The sequence below is a fragment of the Amphiprion ocellaris genome, chromosome 21 (assembly GCF_022539595.1).
Source record: "Amphiprion ocellaris isolate individual 3 ecotype Okinawa chromosome 21, ASM2253959v1, whole genome shotgun sequence".
Classification (NCBI taxonomy): domain Eukaryota; kingdom Metazoa; phylum Chordata; class Actinopteri; family Pomacentridae; genus Amphiprion; species Amphiprion ocellaris.
The window spans coordinates 17,766-39,771 of NC_072786.1; the positions used below are offsets into that span (position 1 = coordinate 17,766).

Here is a 22,006-nt window from a genome sequence, read left to right on the forward strand (position 1 = left end):
CAGGAAGTTAAAAAATACTGAATTATTTATCAATAAGTAAATAAATTTATATATATAAAAACTATTTTAAAAATTCAAGAAAAATATATTAGATGCAGAAATAAACAGTAAGAGTAATTAATTCATTAATTATTAAAATACTCTGGAAGAATATTCATGTTTTTGAAATGTACTCACATTTCTACAAATATAAAATAATATATTAAAACAATAATAAAGCAAATTATTTAGAATTGATTTATTTAATTAAAATATTTCAATTTATTGCAACATTTCGACAAATGTAAATTAATATATAAAAAATTCTGTTATTTGTAATAAATCTAATTATTAATTTATTAAAATCATTAGAATATTGAAATATTACATCTATATATAAATGTATTGCAACATTTCTACAAATATACATTAATATATTAAAATAATAAGTTAAATTATTAAAATTGTATATATATACATATACATATATATATAAATTTATTGCAACATTTCTACAAATATATTAATATATTAAAAATTCTGTTATTTGTAAATAGATCAAATTATTTATTTATTTCAAATTACTGAAATATTATACAGATTTAAATTTATTGTAGCATTTCTATGAACAGAAACAATGTTTGAAATTTAATGTTTAGATAAATTTAAATGATTCATTAATGAATGTTCATTAATCATCAATAATTGTAAGACTTTTAAAATAAATTATGAAATTTCCACAAACAAAAATATTATTATATCTAACCTGATGTACAAATAATCATTATTCATTGTTTATTATAATACTGTAATAAAACTTATTGTTTTATTTTCTACAAACAGTAAAAACTTTCAGAACTGAATAAATGTTTTCTAATAATCATAAAGTAAAGATTTTAACTTATTAACAAATGTTCCAGTGCAAAATAAAAATTGATGAATAATTACTAAAATATATTTGATATTATTACAATTTTTTATTTTTATTTATTTTTATATATTTATATATATATATATATATATATATATATATATATATATATATATATATATATATATATATATATATATATATATATATATATATATATATATGGGCTGCACAGTGGCGTAGTGGTTAGCACTTTCGCCTTGCAGCGAGAAGGTCCCTGGTTCGCGTCCCGGCTTTCCTGGGATCTTTCTGCATGGAGTTTGCATGTTCTCCCTGTGCATGCGTGGGTTTTCTCCGGGTACTCCGGCTTCCTCCCACAGTCCAAAAATATGCTGAGGTTAATTGATTATTCTAAATTGCCCGTAGGTGTGAATGTGAGAGTGCTTGTTTGTCTTTGTATGTGGCCCTGCGACAGACTGGCGATCTGTCCAGGGTGTCCCCTGCCTTCGCCCGAGTCAGCTGGGATAGACTCCAGCCCCCCCCCACCCCCCCCCACCCCCCCCCCCCGCGACCCTAGTGAGGATTAAGCGGTGTATAGATAATGGATGGATAGATATATATATACATATATGAATTTGATAAGAATTTCTTAGAATAAAACTGACAAAATATATTTCTATGTTTCTGTATTTATTGTAGTTATTTTTATTATTAATTCAAATGCTTCAAAGCAGAATTCATGCATTTATTTACTTTAGCTGGATCTTTTGGATCTTTATTATTATCATGATTCTTGTGATTCTTTATTTTTTGCTGCTTTCAGTGATTCTGAGTCTGAACTCTGATGTTTGTGATACTCCTTTAAAGTTTTTCAGGTAAAAAAAAAATGCATTGATAAAATAATTTTAAAAATGACTGCTGGTTTATACTTACCGACTCTGGACAGGTTTTTTCTATAAAGTACATTTATTATCATCTGAACAGTTATTGTCCATTTTAACTGTTTATTCAGAAGCTGATATGAATTTAAGATGAATAAATTACACATCTGTTAATTAAGGTGGCCTGAGAGCCTCTAATCTAATTTATTACTTTACAAAAAATGAAGAAAATCAGTTATTAGCTGCGCAAATTAAATCAGGACAGAAAAAAAACAGAAAGAGGATTTTTACAATTTACAGAGTGAAGAATAAAATGGACGTAAACTGCTGCTGAAAGTAAATACACAAAACTCAAACCACAAGTGTAAATAAACCTACAAACATCCTGAATTTACTCTTTTTATCCAACAGAGTGGTGGGATGGATCGTTAGCTAACTGCTAATCAAAGCTAAGCTAACTCGTACAGAACATGTAAAACATCTACATCCTGGTGTGTACGGGAGGGGGCGGGGCCAGACATCAACAGGTGAGGGTCAGAAGTCGACAGGTGTAATGTTCTGGTTCATTCAGGGACTCTAAGGAGGACTGAGTGCACAGCCACAGCAGGATAAATACAGGCACTACCTTAACAAGCTGCTACACATGAAACATCCGGAGCTTCGTTCTGATGGCCAGATTCAAGATTTAACAAACAAGTTATGGAGAAATTATCTGAAAAAACTACGTCAGTGTTTGACAAAGTAAAAAAAAGGTCAAGTCAAATCAGGTGAGTTCATGTCAAGACTGGCAGATTTGCGGTCCAGGTGCTTCTAGGTCCTACCTTTAAGACAAACAAGTCCTTAATCAAGACAGGTCAGTCTTGAGTCTTCAAATCAATCCCCAAACAAGACCATCAAGTGCGAAGTCAAGACCTTTGTCAAAACATGGAAGTCAAAAGTCAAAAAGCTTCCAAACTGAAGTCCCAAATCAAGGCCTACAAGTCCCAAACCACTGGTACTTACAGATTCCAAAGTCTGGATGAATCCTGTTGGTCCATAGACCAAAAAGTACCAAAATAAAGAGGTATCTTAGGCTGGATAAACATTTTCTTATTTAAGGAAGTCTGTTGGCCCTCAAGTCAACCTCCAAATCAAGACAGAGACACTGACTGATTACCAAGTCAACCCCAACAAATCCAACATCGAGACAGGTGAGTCAAGACTATCACAACTTAAGTCCCAAAACAAGACCAAGAAGTCCCAAGTTAGGGGTTTTTACTTACCATCTTGTTTGCCAAGTTAATAGACATAAAGTCCTTAGTCAAGACATGGAAACCTTGTCTGTCCACAAATTCAGACCTAATATCAGAAAAAGTTCCAGGTTTACAAGGTTTATTAGTCCACAAGTCAAGACAAACAAGTCCTCGGTCACTCATTGGTCCCCATGTTGATTCCCCAACCAGGACTGAAACATCTAAAGTCAAGGTCTAGTTAAAATCAATAAGAACCCCTATGAGGGAGCCTTACTAGTCCTCAAGTCAAGACAAACAACTTTGAATTTGAGATAATTTGTTAGTCCTGACATCTTTTTCCAGATCCTGAAGTCCTATATCAGGACCCCCAAGGTCAAAGTCAAGTCATATGATTGGCTGCTGTCAGATTTCAGTTGAAGGAAAACTAAAGAAGCGATTGGCTGCATACATTTTTGTAATAATATAATATTCTTTGGCTTTGAGGAAACATCAAGTAAAGTCAAAAGGTTTAAGTCCAAGTCAGGCGACCTGAGAACCTAAAACATGATGAGTGCTCCATCTGACGGAGTCACTTTAGGAGGTTCTGGCCACCAGAACGAAGCCGTGAACATGTGAACGTGAACACGATACCTTAATGAATGTGGTAACAGAACCAGAAGATCAAAGGAGGGTCAGAAGAAAACCTGCAGGTGGGAAATAGAACCACACACCAGACCTTGCCAGAGTTGGGGGTCAGAAGGCTTAAAGTCAGAATAGAACCTCCAGAGACCTGAAGCTTCCAACCACAAACACAACGCAGCAAACCGGAACAACATGAGAAGATAAAACTAAACCCCTAAACATCTAGAGAACCTAAAGTATCTCCAACACCTGAAGCTTCAGGAGTATCTCCATCTTATGGTTCGTGTCTACAGGGATGTTTTTAGATGGGAGGTGTTTGGCATCGGACTCAAGATGGATGTACTATGATAGATAATTGACGACTGCTCTCCGACAGGAAGTAAATGCAGGCTCCGCCCTCCTACAGCCATGCAAACTCTGGTTGCACTCCATTGGACTAATGCTTCAGAACCAAGGTCTGTCCCTCTCAACCCGCCCGGCCAGCAGGCAGATGGGTCCCCCCACATTAGAGGCGGGTTCTGCTCGAGGTTTTTTTCCCTGTTAAAAGGGTGTTTTCCTGCCACTGTCTCCTTAGGGCTGCTCTGGGGGTTCAGGCATATGGGTTCTGTAAAGCGTCTTGAGACAACTTGACTGTAATTGGCGCTATATAAATAAAATTGAATTGAATTGAATTGAACCAACATGGTGGCTCTAATAAAAACTTTGGATTGTTTTTGGAAACACTGGAGCGAGAAATAATGAATCCGTCTTCGTTTTAGGTCGAGAACAGTTAGTTCAAAGCTTCTGAGACGTTTTGATTTGCATAAATTTGTCAAAACTTTAACTTTATGCAAATGAGGAGCGAGCAACGCAACGTCCCGTCTCTACAAACACACCACAACCTTCCCAGAATGCACTGCAGGACTGTGAAGGTTAAGCGTTGAAGCTGTGGATCCTGTTGAGTCGAACCATCAGAGAAACACCTGAACTAGTTTATCTGAGACTCAAGTAGAAAGTTTCTTCAGACCTGAACTAAATTCTTCCATATAACCTGTAAAGAATCGTTTATTAAATATCTTGTTGTTGTTTCTTTGAACTCGTCTCTGTTTGCTGCTGGTGTTTGTTTGAGGAACCAATCAGAAGGCTGGAAGCTCGACTAACAAACAACATCCAATCAAATCCAGAAATAATCCAAAACATTAATAACTGCTGGACAGAAACTAAACTGATTATTTATTAACTGTTGATAAAATAATTAAACTTTCTGTTAATAATTTTTGTGTTTTATTAACTTCAAATTTTTGGACTGAATCTGTTTATAAACTGCAGAAAGAAAACGAGCAAAAGCTTTTCTAAAGAGACGAATTTAGTTCAACAGTTTAATTCTGAAAATATCAGATTATCTCTAAACATCTCATTGTTTGGATCAAAAAGAAAAATACTAGATTGTTCATTGTTTTTTTGTTTTAATATTTAGTTTTTGTTGTTTTTATAGTTTTTTGTCTCATTTTTGTCATTTTGTTTTTTGCTTTATTTGTTGTTTTGTGGGTTGTTTTTGTCATTTTGTAGGTTTTTTGTCTCACGTGTGTTGTCTATTTTTTGTCATTTTGTTTCTCGCTGTTGTCATTTTTTGTTAAATTTTTTCATCTAATTTTTGTCTTGTTTCGTGTCGTTTGTCTCATTTTTTGTCATTCTGTCTCTTTTTTTAATATTTTGTCTTGCGTTTTTTTGGCCTGATTTTTGTCTTTTTTTGGCTCGTTTTTGTCATTTGTCCATTTTTTTGTCACTTTTTAACGTTTGTAAAAAAACTTTGTTGTGTGTCATTTGTCTCATTTTTGTAATATTTTGTCTTGTTTTTGTTGTCTTTTTTTGTCTCACTTTTGTCGTTTGTCTCATGTTTTTGTCATTTTGTGTGTCCTTTTTGTCTCGCTTCTGTTTTTTGTCTCATTTTTGTCATCTTGTGTTTCGCTTTATTGTTTTTTTGTCTTGTTTTTGTCCTTTTGTGTCTATTTTTTTGTCTTGCTTGTGTCATTTGTTCATTTTTTTGTTTGTTTCTCACTTTTAGCCATTTTGTCTAATTTTGTCTCTTTTTTGTCTTACTTGGGTCGTTTGTCTCATTTTCTGTCGTTTTCTCGTTTCAGTTGTTTTGTGTTTCCTTTTTGTCTCGCTTGTGTTTTTTGTCTCATTTTTGTCATTTCGTTTCTTATTTTTGTCATTTTTGGTCTCGTTTATGTCATTTGTGTAATTTCCTGTCTTGTATTATCCATGTTTTGGCTCAACTTTTTTTGTCTAATTTTTTGTGTCTTTTTTGCTTTGTTTCGTGTCGTTTGTCTCATTTTCTGTCGTTTTGTTTCTCGCTTTTGTCGTTTTGGGTCTCATTTTTGTAATATTTTGTCTTGTTTTTGTTGTTTTTGTCTTTTTTGTCAGACTTTTGTTGTTTTGTGTTTCCTTTTTGTCTCACTTGTTTTTTTGTCTTTTATGCTTATTTAGTTTTTCACTTTATTCATTGTTTTGTGTATTATTTTTGTCAATTTGTGTTTTCTTGTCTCGCTTGAGTTGTTTGTCCATTTTTTGTTGTTTGGTGTCTCATGTTTGTAATATGTTGCACTAAAACAAAGGAACCATCAGGAGTTGTGGTTATTTCTAGGTTATTATGCTGTGGTTTTACTGGTCCGGTCCACTGGAGATCAGACTGGGCTGAATGTGGAACCTGGACTAAGATGAGTTTGACATCCCTGGTTTAAATCTGTCTTCTAATAATATAACTCTGTGCCGTATTCTGGTTTCGGTGCTTCTGTCTGCTTGTATTTTTGTGTTCTTGCTCGTTTGGTGCTGCAGTTTTGGACGTTCCTGCTTCTTTAAACTCCAGAAAATGAAACTGAGATCAGACGTCATATCTGAGGTTTAGTTTCAGATTTTATCCGTCGGCTCACCTCCAGCGCCGCCTTCTGGACGGCCACCTGACTGAAGACTCGAGCTCCATCGTCGGGACAAACTGTCTTCAGCTCCTCCTTGTTGAGAGAAAACAGCTGAGCTCCAGTTAAAACACCGAGACTGGTGATGGTCCTGAAACACAAAACCAGGAAAATATAAAATTACAGAAAGTGTAAACAAACTGAGGATGGATGTGGTCGTTTCTGAAACCTCTACCAGCCGGGTTTCATCAAAAACACTTCAGTAGAACTTTCCTAAAATGTGGTTTCCAAAAAAACCCAAAGATCTTCTGAGACCCTGCTGCAGGGTTTAAAAGTCATCTTATCTCAGAATAGATTTTCAATTTCAATTTCAATTTTATTTATATAGCGCCAATTACAGTCAAATTGTCTCGAGACGCTTTACAGAACCCATATGCCTGAACCCCCAGAGCAAGCCAAAAGGAGACAGTGGCAGGAAAACACCCTTTTAACAGGGAAAAAAACCTCGAGCAGAACCCGGCTTTTTATGTGGGGGAACCATCTGCTGCTGGCCGGGTGGGTTGAGAGGGACAGAAGAGGTAGAGAGGTAGAGGGATAGAGATAGAGAGGTGGGGGGTGGGACACAAGGACCATAAAACACAGCCACACATCTGAAGCATCCAGCTCTGGGATCAGGGACACTCGGAGAAAGGACACAGAAAGAAACAGAGTGAATGTAATGCAATAATGGTATATATAGTAAATACATAGGTAGTTAGAGAAGGGCTCAGTGCATCCAGAGAGGTTCCCCAGCAGTCTAGGCCTATAGCAGCATAACTAGGGACAAACTAAAGGGACGTCAAGAGGGGAAGTCAGTTTTGCAAATGAAAACACCAGCTCACCCCGTCAGGGTCCCCCAGTCAGCCCTAACTATAAGCTTTGTCAAAAAGGAAGGTTCTAAGCCTGGTCTTAAAAATAGAGAGGGTGTCCGCCTCCCAAACTCAAACTGGGAGCTGGTTCCACAGGAGAGGAGCTGATAACTGAAGGCTCTGCCTCCCATTCTACTTTTAGAGATTCTAGGAACAACAAGTAAGCCTGGAGTCTGAGAGCGAAGAGTTCTGCTAGGATAATATGGTACTATCAGGTCTTTAAGATATGATGGAGATTGGTTGTTAAGAGCTTTATATGTCAGAAGAAGGATTTTGAATTCTATTCTAGATTTAACAGGAAGCCAATGAAGAGAAACCAATATAGGAGAAATATGATCTCTCTTGCTAACTCCCGTCAGTACTCTGGCTGCAGCGTTTTGGATCAGCTGTAGATGTTTCAGAGAGCTATTGGGACAACCTGATAATAAGGAATTACAGTAGTCAAGCCTAGAAGTAACCAATGCATGGACTAGTTTTTCTGCATCACTCTGAGACACGATGTTCCTGATTTTCACAATATTTGTCAGGTGGAAAAAGGAAGTCCTACAGATTTGTTTTATGTGCGAGTTAAAGGACATGTCCTGGTCAAAGATAACACCAAGGTTCCTCACAGTAGTACTGGAGGCCAATGTAATGCCATCCAGAGTAACTATATGCTTTGAAAGCAATTCTCTAAGATGTTTGGGGCCAAATACAATGACTTCAGTCTTGTCTGTATTTAGTAGTAAGAAATTATAGGTCATCCAGGTCTTTATGTCCTTAAGACAATCTTGCAGTCTGGCTAGCTGATTAGTTTCATTTGGCTTCATAGATAAATACAATTGAGTGTCGTCAGCATAACAATGGAAATTAATACAGTGCTTCCTAATAATATTGCCTAAGGGAAGCATGTATAATGTGAACAGTATTGGTCCTAAGACAGAACCCTGAGGAACTCCATGATTAACCCTAGTATGCTCAGAAGAGTCATTGTTGACATGCACAAACTGGAACCTGTCTGATAAGTAGGATTTAAACCAGTCCAGTGCTGTCCCTTTAATGCCAATAGAATGTTCTAGTCGCTGTAATAAAAGTTTGTGGTCGATTGTATCGAATGCTGCACTAAGGTCCAATAAAATAAGTATAGAGACCAGTCCATTATCTGACGCTATGAGAAGGTCATTAGTAACTTTCACCAGAGCTGTTTCTGTGCTATGATGCACTCTGAAGCCTGACTGAAACTCTTCAAACAAGCTATTCCTTTGTAAATGTTCACATAATTGATTTGCAACTGTTCTTTCCAGAATTTTAGAGAGAAATGGGAGGTTGGAAATTGGTCTATAGTTGGCTAAAACATCTGGATCTAGAGTGGGCTTTTTAAGTAAAGGTTTGATTACAGCAACCTTAAAAGCCTGTGGTACATAACCTGTTACTAGAGAGAGATTAATCAGATCTAACATTGAGGAATTAATTAAAGGTAAAGCCTCCTTGAACAGTCTAGTTGGGATAGGATCTAAAAGACATGTTGATGGTTTGGATGTAGAAACTATTGAAATGAGTTCAGAGAGATGTATGGGAGTGAAAAATTCTAAATATCCATCTGGTCTTACAGCCAATTCTAAAGTATCTGTACTCGATGATACATCTGTGACATTTGCAGGAAGGGCCAGATTAATTTTTTCTCTAATCGTAATAATTTTATTTGTAAAGAAGCTCATGAAGTTGTTACTGCTCAAAGCTAAAGGAATACAAGGTTCAACAGAGCTCTGACTCTTTGTCAGCCTGGCTACAGTGCTGAAGAGAAACCTGGGGTTGTTCTTGTTTTCCTCTATTAAAGATGAATAATATGTTGTCCTGGCATTACGAAGAGCTTTTTTATAAATTACTAGACTATTTTTCCAAGCTACATAAACTTCCTCTAAATTAGTGGAATACCACTTCCTTTCCAGCTTTCGGGACGCCTGCTTTAAAGTCCGCAGCTGGGAATTCTACCAAGGAGCAGGTCCTCTCTGAGATAGAACTTTCTTTTTTACAGGTTCAACACTATCAAGTGTTGTACGCAGTGAGGCTGCAGCATTATTATTATTTGGATAATGACACCATTGTCACACCGATTTTTTGACTTTCCAACGGAACTACAACAAAATTTAAGCTGAAATTCGGATATCTGATCAAAATTATTTCAAAAATTAGCAAAAATAAAACTACAAAAAAAGTTTCTGGGAAAAAAAAACAAGAATTGAGAGGAACTGTCCCAAAAAAAAAAACATAACATGACCAAAAGAAAACACAAAGCAAAAAACATGAGAGCAGAATTTCCTCCCGTCGCTCATCAGGAATCCAAAGTCATCTTTGGATTGTTGGCTTTTCTTGAAACAAAACCAAAAAAAGTGACAAAACAATGGATAAAAAAGTTACAAAGCGACAAAAAAATGGACACAAACGAGACAAAAAAATGCCAAAAAAACAAAATGACAAAAACAAGACACAAAACAACTAATAAAGCAAAACACAAAATGACAAAAATATGACAAAAAACACAAGCGAGACAAAAAGGAAACACAAAACAACAAAAACAAGGAACCAAATAGGAAAAACTAAACAGAACAAGAGGCAAAGCGAATAAATGAAGACACAAAACAAGAAAAAAGAAACACAAAATGAAAAAAAAATAAAATGGGAATAACAGAAAAATCTGACACTGAATGATAAAAACAAGACAAAAAAATGAAAAAACACATAAAATAAGAGAGAAAAAATGAGACAAAACCAGAAAACCGAGACATAAAACAAGAAAAATGAGAATAAAGGAACCAAAACAGGCAAAGAAATTTCATTGTAAACTAATTTTGAGATGTTTTAGAGAATCTATTAGTCATTTTGGATGATTTTCTTTTGTCATTTTAGATAAATTTCTGTCATTTTTTTCAAAAACAAAACAACAAAAACAAAAACAAAAAAATACACACAATCATAACAACCACAAACAAAATCAAATCAACAACAGTGCTTCTCTGCTTTGATTGAGTAAGCTGTTACAAAAAGTGCGTTACAAACATATTAATAAAAGGAAATCTAAAAAAGCAAATCACAAACATGAAAACTGCATGGTCCACTCTCATCATTCACCTTCTTCTTCAGGTGTTACATTTGAGTTCATAACATGATCAATAAAAGGCTGCCATATCTTCTTAAACTCATGCTTTTTAGATTTCAGTATATATGTTATTCTTTCAAGTGGAAGGTTTGTTAACATCTGTCTCAACCACTGAGTCACAGCTGGTCTATTAGTCTTTTTCCATAATAGTGCAATGCATTTTTTGGCATTCAGCAAACTGAGGTCTATGAACGTTCTTTCATTTTTATTAAAGTTATGTTTTTCCGGATATAAACCCAACAAAAACAGTATAGGGTTCAATGTGATTTGTTTTGAAATTATTCTTTCAATTGTTACTGTCACCTCTTCCCAAAACATTCTAATTTTCCTGCATTGCCATAAAAAATGAAATAGAGTTCCTTTACTTTCCATACATTTTGTACATGTGTCTGGTACATTTTTATTATATCCATTTAGTTCCACTGGTGTAACATACATCCGCATTAACCATTTATAATGTATCAATTTAAGACGTGCATTTATTGATTTGGTTTGGACTCCTGCACACGCCTTTTCCCACTGTTCCTCTGAAACCTCAATTTGGAGATCTTTCCACGCATTCAGCCTCTTCTGTGAGTTTTCAGATGAGGAAAGTGTCAAGAAATTATATAACTCTGAAATTATACCTTTTCTTATACTGTCCTTAATCAAGATTTTTTCCAAGGGTGAATAAGTAGGTCGAGTGAGCGCATTATTTTGTTTTGATCGAATAAAATCTCTAAGCTGAAGGTATTTAAAAAAGTGTGTTTTATTGAGATTAAATTTAATCCTCAGCTCTTCAAAAGACATTATAGTATTTGAATGCGGCAGAAATAAGTCTTGAATTTTTTTAATTCCTTTGAAATTCCATAATTTAAATGCTGCATCTGCTCTACCTGGTATAAATTGGTTATTGCCCCATATTGGGCTAAATTGTGACAGAGGGTGGCTCTTTTAAATATTTTTTAACATCACACCATATCTTGATCGTGCGTTTTATAATTGGATTTTTAACTTGTTTCTGCAGTTTTTTAGCCTGGTCTGAGTATATGAATAAGGGAAGAGGTAAAGACAAGTTATAAGACTCCATTTCAGTCCAATGGGGATGATCAGTTGTTGAGAAGTAATGCGTCATAGACCTCAGTTGTGCAGACCAGTAATACAACATTACATTTGGACATTTCAGACTTCCGCGATCAAATGGTAAATACAATAAGGACAAACGTAGTCTGGCCTTCCTATTGTTCCATATAAATTCTATGAACATTTTTTTAGTTCTTGAGAATAAATCTGAAGGTGGTGGCAAAGGGATATTTTGGAATAAGTAAAGCAGTTTTGGTAAGACATTACTTTTAAGTATATTAATTCTCCCTATCATTGAAATTGGTAATGTCTTCCATCTTTGAAGTGACTCTTTAACTTCTGTCATTAAGGATTCATAATTGACGTTGGTAACTTGTTCTAGCCTAGATAGGATTTGAATTCCTAAATATTTGAACTGTTCTACAACGTTGAATTGGGTTACCTCGGGAGCTGGATGTTTTTTTTTGAGTCTCACTGAGCAATAATATTGAAGATTTAGTTTTATTTATTTTATATCCTGACACATCGCCAAATTTCTTTATTAAATCTAACAAGGTTGGAATTGTTTTTTTTTTAGATTTGACAAGAATAGAACTATGTCATCAGCATAAAGAGAAATTCTATGTTCTGTTGGTCCTATTTTTATTCCATAGAATTGAGAGTGTAGACGTATTGCCATCGCTAAAGGTTCAATTGCCATAGTGAACAGTAAGGGCGAAAGTGGACAACCTTGTCGACAGCCTTTATTAATTTTTATTGGTTTTGAGATATTCCTATTCGTTAAAATTTCTGCTGTAGCATTATTGTATATCATCTTGACCCATTTTATAAAACTATTTCCAAGTCCAAACTTCTGTAAAATTTCGAAAAGGTAAGGCCATTCAACCTTATCAAAAGCCTTTTCAGCATCCAATGATAGGAGAGCTGTGTCCGGTGTGTCTTTATTAAAATGAATGACATTAAGTACCCTTCTTACATTATGTGAACCTTGTCTTCCCATTATACGAAGCCATTCTGATCTCGATCAATAATATTTGGTAATATATCTTGTAAGCGTTTAGCTAAGATTTTACAAATAATTTCAAGATCAGAATTTAATAGGCTTATTGGTTTCATGTTTTCACATTTATTGGAGGGTTTACCTGATTTGGGTAATAATATGATTACAGCATTATTCATATATGGTGGTAAATTACCATTTTGAAATGCTTCTAGGATCATTTCCAAAAGTGGTTTTATTAATTTATTCTTAAATCTTTTATAGAAGTCAACTGGAAAGCCATCTGGTCCTGCTGTTTTCCCTGACTTCATATTATCAATGGCCTGTCCAATTTCTTCCTGACTAATTCCAGCTTCCGGTATAGATAATCCACCTAAAAAACCCTTCAGTTTGGTTAAGCCACTTTTAATTTTTGCATCATACAATTTTTCGCAATAATCTCTAAAGACGCTATTAATTTCTACCGGATCTACAACTACCTGTCCATTATTTATGATACTAGTTTTTGGTGTTTTGGATTCTAGTTGTTTAATCTGCCATGCCAGTAATTTCCCTGATTTTTCACCTTGTTCATAAAAGGTCTGCTTCAGTCTTAGAAGACTCAAGGCGGCTCTGTTCGTAGACTTTTTTTTTTATCATATTCAGCTCTCAAAATCAGTAAGTCATTCTCTAACTGTGGGTTACTACCTGCATACACCTTTTCTTGAAGATTTTTTATTTTATGTTCCATATGGATTCTCTCTTCTTTGGCCCTCTTAGATTTTGAACCTGAATAACTAATGATTTGCCCCCTTATAAAAGCTTTGAATGCCTCCCACTTTATACATGCAGTTGTTTGTGTAGTGTTGATGTCAAAGAACTCATCTATCTGTTTTTCTATGTACTCAACAAGTTTCTTATCCTGAAGCCATTTATGTTGGAAATGCCACCTAGCTGGGTTCTTTATCAATTTTTTATCCACATATACTAAACAGCAGGGGGCGTGATCTGAAATCACAATATTATCATAGAAACAGTTATGAATCTTGGACCTTAATTCTGTGGAAATCAAGAAATAATTAATACGAGAAAATGATTTATGGATATTAGAATAGTAGGAGTAGGCTTTGACCTGTGGTTTTAATTCTCTCCATATATCCAACAGTCTCAATTCTTTCATGAAATATTTAATAGTCGTTCTACATCCATTGTGCGTACTGTCTAATCCTGTTGATCTATCTATACTGGGATTCAATGTACAGTTAAAATCCCCTGATATTATATGTTGCCCTGTAAGTGATGCTAAACCAGTGTTTCTCAAATAGTGGGGGGGGCACAGAGGCATGTCAAAGGGGGGCGCGGGCAACTGGGAGGAAAAGGTCCTTCAACGCGGAACTAATTAGCTGAACTATTGTTTTAACGTCAGCCTGTTTTTCGCGGCGTACAACAATACTGAAATTGTGCTGGCCCATAGACTGTATATGCCATAGATATAAATAATAATAATGATCTTCTGTATATACCTATGGTATATGCACTGGCCGTTCAGACTCCGAAGTACAGACTCCTGAGAACGGGAGAACGCATCGTTAATGTGCAGTCGGAACACCAGCGTACTCGATCACGTCACATACTCGGCTCATGTCCTCCGATTATTTTTTACCAGCAATGTCAAACATACGGCCTGTGGGCCAAAACCGGCTCACCAGACGGTCCATTTCGGCCCGCGGGACGACTTTACAAATGATAAAAATCACAACAACATTAACTGTAAATTGTAAATTTGTAAAACTGTAAATTTAAAATAATTTCTAGAACTTGACAAGTTGTTCTGATCATGAAGTAAAATACTAGATTGTTCAGTTCCAGATACCTGTGACTGAATGTTTTGTGTTTTTGTAGATAAACTGTTATCTGGCAGTTACAATGCATGTGTAAATGATGAATTGAGGCATAATAGGCTACTGTTGAAATTGAACTTGTTTTCCTTAAGAAATTTCAGGTTCATAATATTTTGTAAAAAGATAGTTCATTAAATGTGAACATTTTCAGAATGTACTTTTTTTAAAACTAAAACAAAGGGGAAAAGTTGGAGTTTTGGTTATTTATAGGTTATTATGCTGTGATTTTACTCTCGGGGCCCACTGGAGATCAGATTGGGTTTATGTGGTCCCTGGACTAAAATGAGTTTGACACCCCTGATCTTTACTGTGAAAAACAACAAAATGGAATCAGATAAAATAACACAGCCCTGCATATTCATGTTTTCACAGTTTTTTTTATATATATATATATATATATATATATATATATATATATATATATATATATATATATATATATATATATATATATATACATACGCACGAAGTTATTGGGGGGGCACGAAAGTTTTTTGTCCTCTGAAGGGGGGCCCGACAGAAAAAATTTGAGAATCACTGTGCTAAAGTAAGAAAAAGATTAACAAAGAAATTATTATCATCTGCATTGGGACCATATACGTTCACCAAATTTATATTTTCTGATAGCAATGAACCTTGGATGATTAGATATCTTCCAAATTTGTCTCTAATTACATTTTCCACATGGAATGGGACTGTTTTGTGTATAAGAATCATAACTCCCCTAGCTCGGGATGAGAATGAAGACGTGAATACAATACCTTGCCATCTTCTTCTGATTTTATTCTCATCCTCCTCTAAATCTGTGGATGTTCTCAGTCATCCAGGTCATGATAAGTCTCAAGCAAGCATAAGTTATGGCAGCTGGACTAACCTCGTGTGAGTCGAAAACGTTTCACCTCTCATCCAAGAGGCTTCTTCAGTTCTGAAAGCCTGGTGGGGAGTACCAGATATTTATCCACCAGGAAGGTGGTGGCAAAAACAAGTGGACAAAGACCCGAAACCAATAGACTCGTTAGGTGTTTAATGTGAGTCGTTAGCCTTTGATGGGCGGTCGTTACCCCTCCCAGCCCTCTAGGAGGGTGGTTGGGGGTCACCTGACTGCAGGTGGGAATGATGGCTGCACCTCTTTGGGAGGGCTCTAAGAACGGCGTTGTAAGTGGGAGACAAGTGGTGTCTGAGGCCCCCTCCTCTGTTCAAAGATGGCCGTTCTAGTTTGACATGAATGGCTTCTTTTACCCCTCTCTCAAACCATCTGTCCTCTCTGGCTAGAACGCACCTTGTGGTCATCAAAGGAGTGCCCCTTCTCCTTGAGGTGGAGGTGGACTGCTGAGTCCTGGCCTGTGGTCGTGGCCCTCCTGTGTTGTGCCATGTGCTTGTGTAATGGCTGCTTAGTCTCTCCAATGTACAGGTCAGAGCATCCCTCATTGCACTGCACTGCGTACACCACATTGCTCTGTTTCTCCCTTGGAATTTTGTCCTTGGGATGGACCAGCTTTTGCCTCAGAGTGTTGCTGGGCTTGAAGTGTACTGGGATCTGGTGGGTGTTAAAGAGCCTCCTGAGTTTCTCTGAAATTCCTGCCACATAGGGGATGACAATGTTGTTTCTCTTTTTGTGGTCCTCGTCTTTCTTATCCTCCCTGCGCTTTTTTGCTGTTTTGATAAAAGCCCAGTTTGGATAGCCACAAGTTTGAAGAGCAGAGTGAATATGCTTGTGTTCCCTTCTTTTTCCATCCGCTTCTGATGGGATGTTCTGTGCTCTGTGCTTTAAGGTACGGATCACCCCCAACTTGTGTTCTAGTGGGTGGTGTGAATCAAACAGGAGGTACTGGTCTGTGTGAGTGGGTTTTCTGTAGACCCCAATGTTGAGTTCCCCATTGGTTTCGATGCGTACCACGCAATCTAGAAACGCCAGACAGTTGTCTTGGACATCCTCTCTTGTGAACTTGATGTTTTTATCCACCGAGTTGAGGTGTTCTGTGAAAGGTTCGACCTCACCCTTCCTGATAGTGACCCATGTGTCATCCACATATCTGAACCAGTGCCTCGGGGAGTGGCCACTGAATGTTCTCAGTGCCACAATCTCCATTTCTTCCATGTACAGGTTAGCTACAATGGGGGATACAGGGGATCCCATGGCACAGCCGTGTTTTTGCCTGTAGAAACCGTTGTTGTACTGGAAATAAGTGGTGCTGAGGCAAAGGTTAAGGAGGTCACACACCTGTTCGGGGGAGAGGTTGGTCCTCTCAGACAGAGAGTTGTCAAGCAGCAGTTTTCTCTTTACTGTCTGTATTGCATCTCCAGTGGGAATGCAAGTAAAAAGCGAAGTCACGTCATATGAAACCATAGTTTCCTCAGGCTCTAAGCTGATTTTCCTGACCTTGTTTGTAAAGTCCATCGAGTTCCTTATGTGGTGGGGGGTGTTCCCCACCAATGGGGAAAGGATGGTGGCAAGATACTTAGCAATGTTGTATGTCACAGAGTTGATGCTGCTTACAATTGGTCTCAGAGGGGCGCCCTCTTTGTGAATTTTTGGCAGCCCGTATATGCAAGGGATAGCATCGCCTGGATAGAGTTTGTAGTACAGGGCCCGGTCGATGATCTGACCTTTCTCCAGTTTTTGCAGTCAGTTAACCACTTTGAGTTTGTAGGTGTTGGTGGGGTCTCGTTTTAGGGTCTCATAAGTTGCTGAGTCACATAGGAGGCTGCTGACCTTTGAGTGATAGTCAGCTGTGTTAAGGACAACAGTACATCTCCCCTTAGGAGGATCTTTCCCAAAAGCTTATGGCTCAAAGGTCAGCAGCCTCCTATGTGACTCAGCAACTTATGAGACCCTAAAACGAGACCCCACCAACACCTACAAACTCAAAGTGGTTAACTGCCTGCAAAAACTGGAGAAAGGTCAGATCATCGACCGGGCCCTGTACTACAAACTCTATCCAGGCGATGCTATCCCTTGCATATACGGGCTGCCAAAAATTCACAAAGAGGGCGCCCCTCTGAGACCAATTGTAAGCAGCATCAACTCTGTGACGTACAACATTGCTAAGTATCTTGCCACCATCCTTTCCCCATTGGTGGGGGACACCCCCCACCACATAAGGAACTCGATGGACTTTACAAACAAGGTCAGGAAAATCAGCTTAGAGCCTGAGGAAACTATGGTTTCATATGACGTGACTTCGCTTTTTACTTGCATTCCCACTGGAGATGCAATACAGACAGTAAAGAGAAAACTGCTGCTTGACAACTCTCTGTCTGAGAGGACCAACCTCTCCCCCGAACAGGTGTGTGACCTCCTTAACCTTTGCCTCAGCACCACTTATTTCCAGTACAACAACGGTTTCTACAGGCAAAAACACGGCTGTGCCATGGGATCCCCTGTATCCCCCATTGTAGCTAACCTGTACATGGAAGAAATGGAGATTGTGGCACTGAGAACATTCAGTGGCCACTCCCCGAGGCACTGGTTCAGATATGTGGATGACACATGGGTCACCATCAGGAAGGGTGAGGTCGAACCTTTCACAGAACACCTCAACTCGGTGGATAAAAACATCAAGTTCACAAGAGAGGATGTCCAAGACAACTGTCTGGCGTTTCTAGATTGCGTGGTACGCATCGAAACCAATGGGGAACTCAACATTGGGGTCTACAGAAAACCCACTCACACAGACCAGTACCTCCTGTTTGATTCACACCACCCACTAGAACACAAGTTGGGGGTGATCCGTACCTTAAAGCACAGAGCACAGAACATCCCATCAGAAGCGGATGGAAAAAGAAGGGAACACAAGCATATTCACTCTGCTCTTCAAACTTGTGGCTATCCAAACTGGGCTTTTATCAAAACAGCAAAAAAGCGCAGGGAGGATAAGAAAGACGAGGACCACAAAAAGAGAAACAACATTGTCATCCCCTATGTGGCAGGAATTTCAGAGAAACTCAGGAGGCTCTTTAACACCCACCAGATCCCAGTACACTTCAAGCCCAGCAACACTCTGAGGCAAAAGCTGGTCCATCCCAAGGACAAAATTCCAAGGGAGAAACAGAGCAATGTGGTGTACGCAGTGCAGTGCAATGAGGGATGCTCTGACCTGTACATTGGAGAGACTAAGCAGCCATTACACAAGCGCATGGTACAACACAGGAGGGCCACGACCACAGGCCAGGACTCAGCAGTCCACCTCCACCTCAAGGAGAAGGGGCACTCCTTTGATGACCACAAGGTGCGCGTTCTAGCCAGAGAGGACAGATGGTTTGAGAGGAGGTAAAAGAAGCCATTCATGTCAAACTAGAACGGCCATCTTTGAACAGAGGAGGGGGCCTCAGACACCACTTGTCTCCCACTTACAACGCCGTTCTTAGAGCCCTCCCAAAGAGGTGCAGCCATCATTCCCACCTGCAGTCAGGTGACCCCCAACCACCCTCCTAGAGGGCTGGGAGGGGTAACGACCGCCCATCAAAGGCTAACGACTCACATTAAACACCTAACGAGTCTATTGGTTTCGGGTCTTTGTCCACTTGTTTTTGCCACCACCTTCCTGGTGGATAAATATCTGGTACTCCCCACCAGGCTTTCAGAACTGAAGAAGCCTCTTGGATGAGAGGTGAAACGTTTTCGACTCACACGAGGTTAGTCCAGCTGCCATAACTTATGCTTGCTTGAGACCATCCTCCTCTAGCAGATGAGTTTCTTGTAGGAAAACAATTTTTGAGCCTATGTCTTTTATTTTATTCATGACTTTTTTTAGCTTTACAAGCTTTTGTAGACCTCTGCAATTCCATGATGTTAAATTAAGATTAACGCTTTGATCTATGATTAATAAAGAATAATAGATTACCTAGCACTGTGTAAATAAACATATAGAGAAGCACAAACATGAATGATAAAACATTCATCCAACTAACTAAACAAAAACAGATTCCCTTTCCCCACTTGCGTGGTAATCCCCCCCAAACTATTCTGTCTTCCTTCATAGCGTATAGTGACTGTTCCACAATTGTGAGGATCAGTCAAACCACTCTATCTCTCCACTAATCTAACACACTGGCATTACTACTGTCTTTTGACAAAACTCTCCTATTTGTAACGTTTTAAACAGAGTTATTTTGAAATTTTACAACACTTATGCATCATCGGGACATTATACAGTCTGCAACTTATAGACATATTTATGTTTCAGATTGTACTTATCCATGTATATATGCTTGGATGCTCTACCTTAGACATGTTCATCTAGTCCTTTTGAATTTCTCTGATGAACTCCTGCGCGTCTTGTGGAGTTTTGAAGGTGTGGGTTTTCCCTTCATGTGTGAGCACCAGCTTTGCCGGATGAATTACCCCGTGACGGATCCCAAGGTTGTGAAGTTCTTTGCGAACCGGGTCAAACAGTTTCCTCAGTTGCTGGATTCCTGGTGCCAAATCCGGGTAAAACCGCACTTGTTGGTCCTGATATTTAGTTCCCCCTTTGGCTCGCGCCGCGTTGGCGACTGTCAGTTTGTCCCTATAGTTGAGGAACGTCATGATCACTGTCCTCGGAGATGACTTACTATTTCTCCGTGGGCCGATTCGGTGAGCTCTCTCCAAAACAACCGACGACTGCAGATCTGCATTGTTCAGTGCATCTGGAATCCACTTCTCCAAGAAAGAACACGGGTCTCGTCCCTCCACGCCCTCCGGGAGACCCACTAGCCTCAAGTTGTTCCGTCTCGAATGCGATTCCAGGTCTAGAACATTATCTTCTTGAGTTCTGCATTTCGACCTCAGTGTTAGCAGTTTAGTTTGCAACCGGACGACATCATCTTCGGTACTTGATATTCGAAGCTCTGCTTGCGACACTCGTTCAGTACAGTCATTTATTTCCTTTCTCATATTTTCTATCGCTGTTATAATTCCATCAAATTTAGATGAAAAAACTCCATTCTCATGGTGTTAATGGCAGCCAGCACCGCGCTTGTCCCCGCATCCGTCGTTCCTAGTCCGCCGCTAGCGTCCTTCTCTGCCATACCAGGCTTACTTGCTGTTCCTAGAATCTCTAAAAGTAGAATGGGAGGCAGAGCCTTCAGTTATCAGCTCCTCTCCTGTGGAACCAGCTCCCAGTTTGGGTTCTGGAGGCGGACACCCTCTCTATTTTTAAGACCAGGCTTAAAACCTTCCTTTTTGACAAATCTTATAGTTAGGACTGACTGGGGGACCCTGAGGGGGTCAGCTGGACTCTTCCTCTTGGACGTCCCTTAGTTCTGCCCCTAGTTCTGCTGCTATAGGCCTAGGCTGCTGGAGGACCTCTCTGGATGCACTGAGCCCTTCTCTATCTACCATTATATTTAATATATATATATACCATTATTGCATTACACTCACTCTGTTTCTCCCTGTGTCCTTTCTCTGAGTGTCCCTGATCCCAGAGCTGGATGCTTCAGATCTGTGGTGGTTCTCCCACCAACTGTAACCCTCCACCTCTTCCCCTCTATCTCTACCTCTACCTCTCTACTTCTTCTGTCCCTCTCAACCCGCCCGGCCAGCAGGCAGATGGGTCCCCCCACATAAAAAGCCGGGTTCTGCTCGAGGTTTTTTCCCTTTTTAAAGGGTGTTTTCCTTGCCACTGTCTCCTTAGGGCTGCTCTGGGGGTTCAGGCATATGGGTTCTGTAAAGCGTCTCGAGACAATTTGACTGTAATTGGCGCTAATAAATAAAATTGAATTTAAAAAAAAATAGCCTCAGGTGTTTTGTCAGTTTCACCTCGTGCGTGGAAATCTGTTAGCTTGGGTTGTTGGGAAGATTTGCTTTTTTCTCCACCCGACTTTTCTGTCTCGTTTTTTACCATGATCACTCCGAGACTTTGGGGCTGGTTTTTGTTCCGAGTAAGAGAGATTTAGTCAGATTTAAAGTTATATGAGTAGAGCAGTGTGAAGCACGTCTTGCTACGTAGCCGCCATAACCAGAAGTCCAAATTTCTGTCATTTAGGAGATTTTTTGTGGTTTTTGACAACATTTTGACATTTTCAGTAAGTTTTGAGTCACTTTAGACAAAGTTCAAGTCATTTTGAGTAAAGTTTTGTCAGTTTAAGCCAATTTGGAGCCGATTTCTGTAAATTCTGACCCTCGTCTGAGTCCTCCTGAGAGAAGACATCTCTGAGTTGTCTCTCCTTCTTCATTTTGGTTCCACAGAGCTGCAGGACTTTAAAATGAACCTACAGTGAGTAAAAAGAGACAGAACTGAACCAGATGGAAAAACTCACACTGGACTGAAGGCTTTGGCTTCCAACCAGGTCCTGACTTGGTCTGGAGACGAGTCGTAGGTGATGCTGATGGTCTGCAGGCTGCTGCTGCGAGAAGGAATCTGGAACTTCTTCTGGGCACTCCGACCCAATGTCAGTCTGGTCATCAGCTCGTCCTGGACCTCCTCCATGTTGGACTTCCGACCTGCAGGAGGAGGAACGTCCAGAAAACACAGATTTAACCCTTTAGCAACTAAACAGGAGGAAAATAAAAGTCCTGATGGAGGAAGAAGAAGGTCGACATAGAAACTGATATAGTGT

General features: G+C 38.8%; 1 protein-coding gene across 7 annotated transcripts in view; it reads right to left on the reverse strand.

Annotated features, from left to right (window-relative positions):
• eps8a (epidermal growth factor receptor pathway substrate 8a) overlaps nucleotides 1–22,006 on the reverse strand; it is a 75,938-nt gene that overhangs the window by 11,328 nt on the left and 42,604 nt on the right. For 6 of the 7 annotated variants that reach the window (XM_055006452.1, XM_055006456.1, XM_055006450.1 and 3 more), the window contains 2 exons: nucleotides 21,707–21,890; nucleotides 6,497–6,629 (listed from right to left, as the gene is read on the reverse strand). In XM_055006452.1, the coding sequence (XP_054862427.1) occupies nucleotides 6,497–6,629; nucleotides 21,707–21,890 (317 nt within the window). Of the gene's footprint in view, nucleotides 1–3,593; nucleotides 3,647–6,496; nucleotides 6,630–21,706; nucleotides 21,891–22,006 lie in introns of all 7 variants that reach the window. The other variant, XM_055006455.1, reaches the window with a different exon arrangement.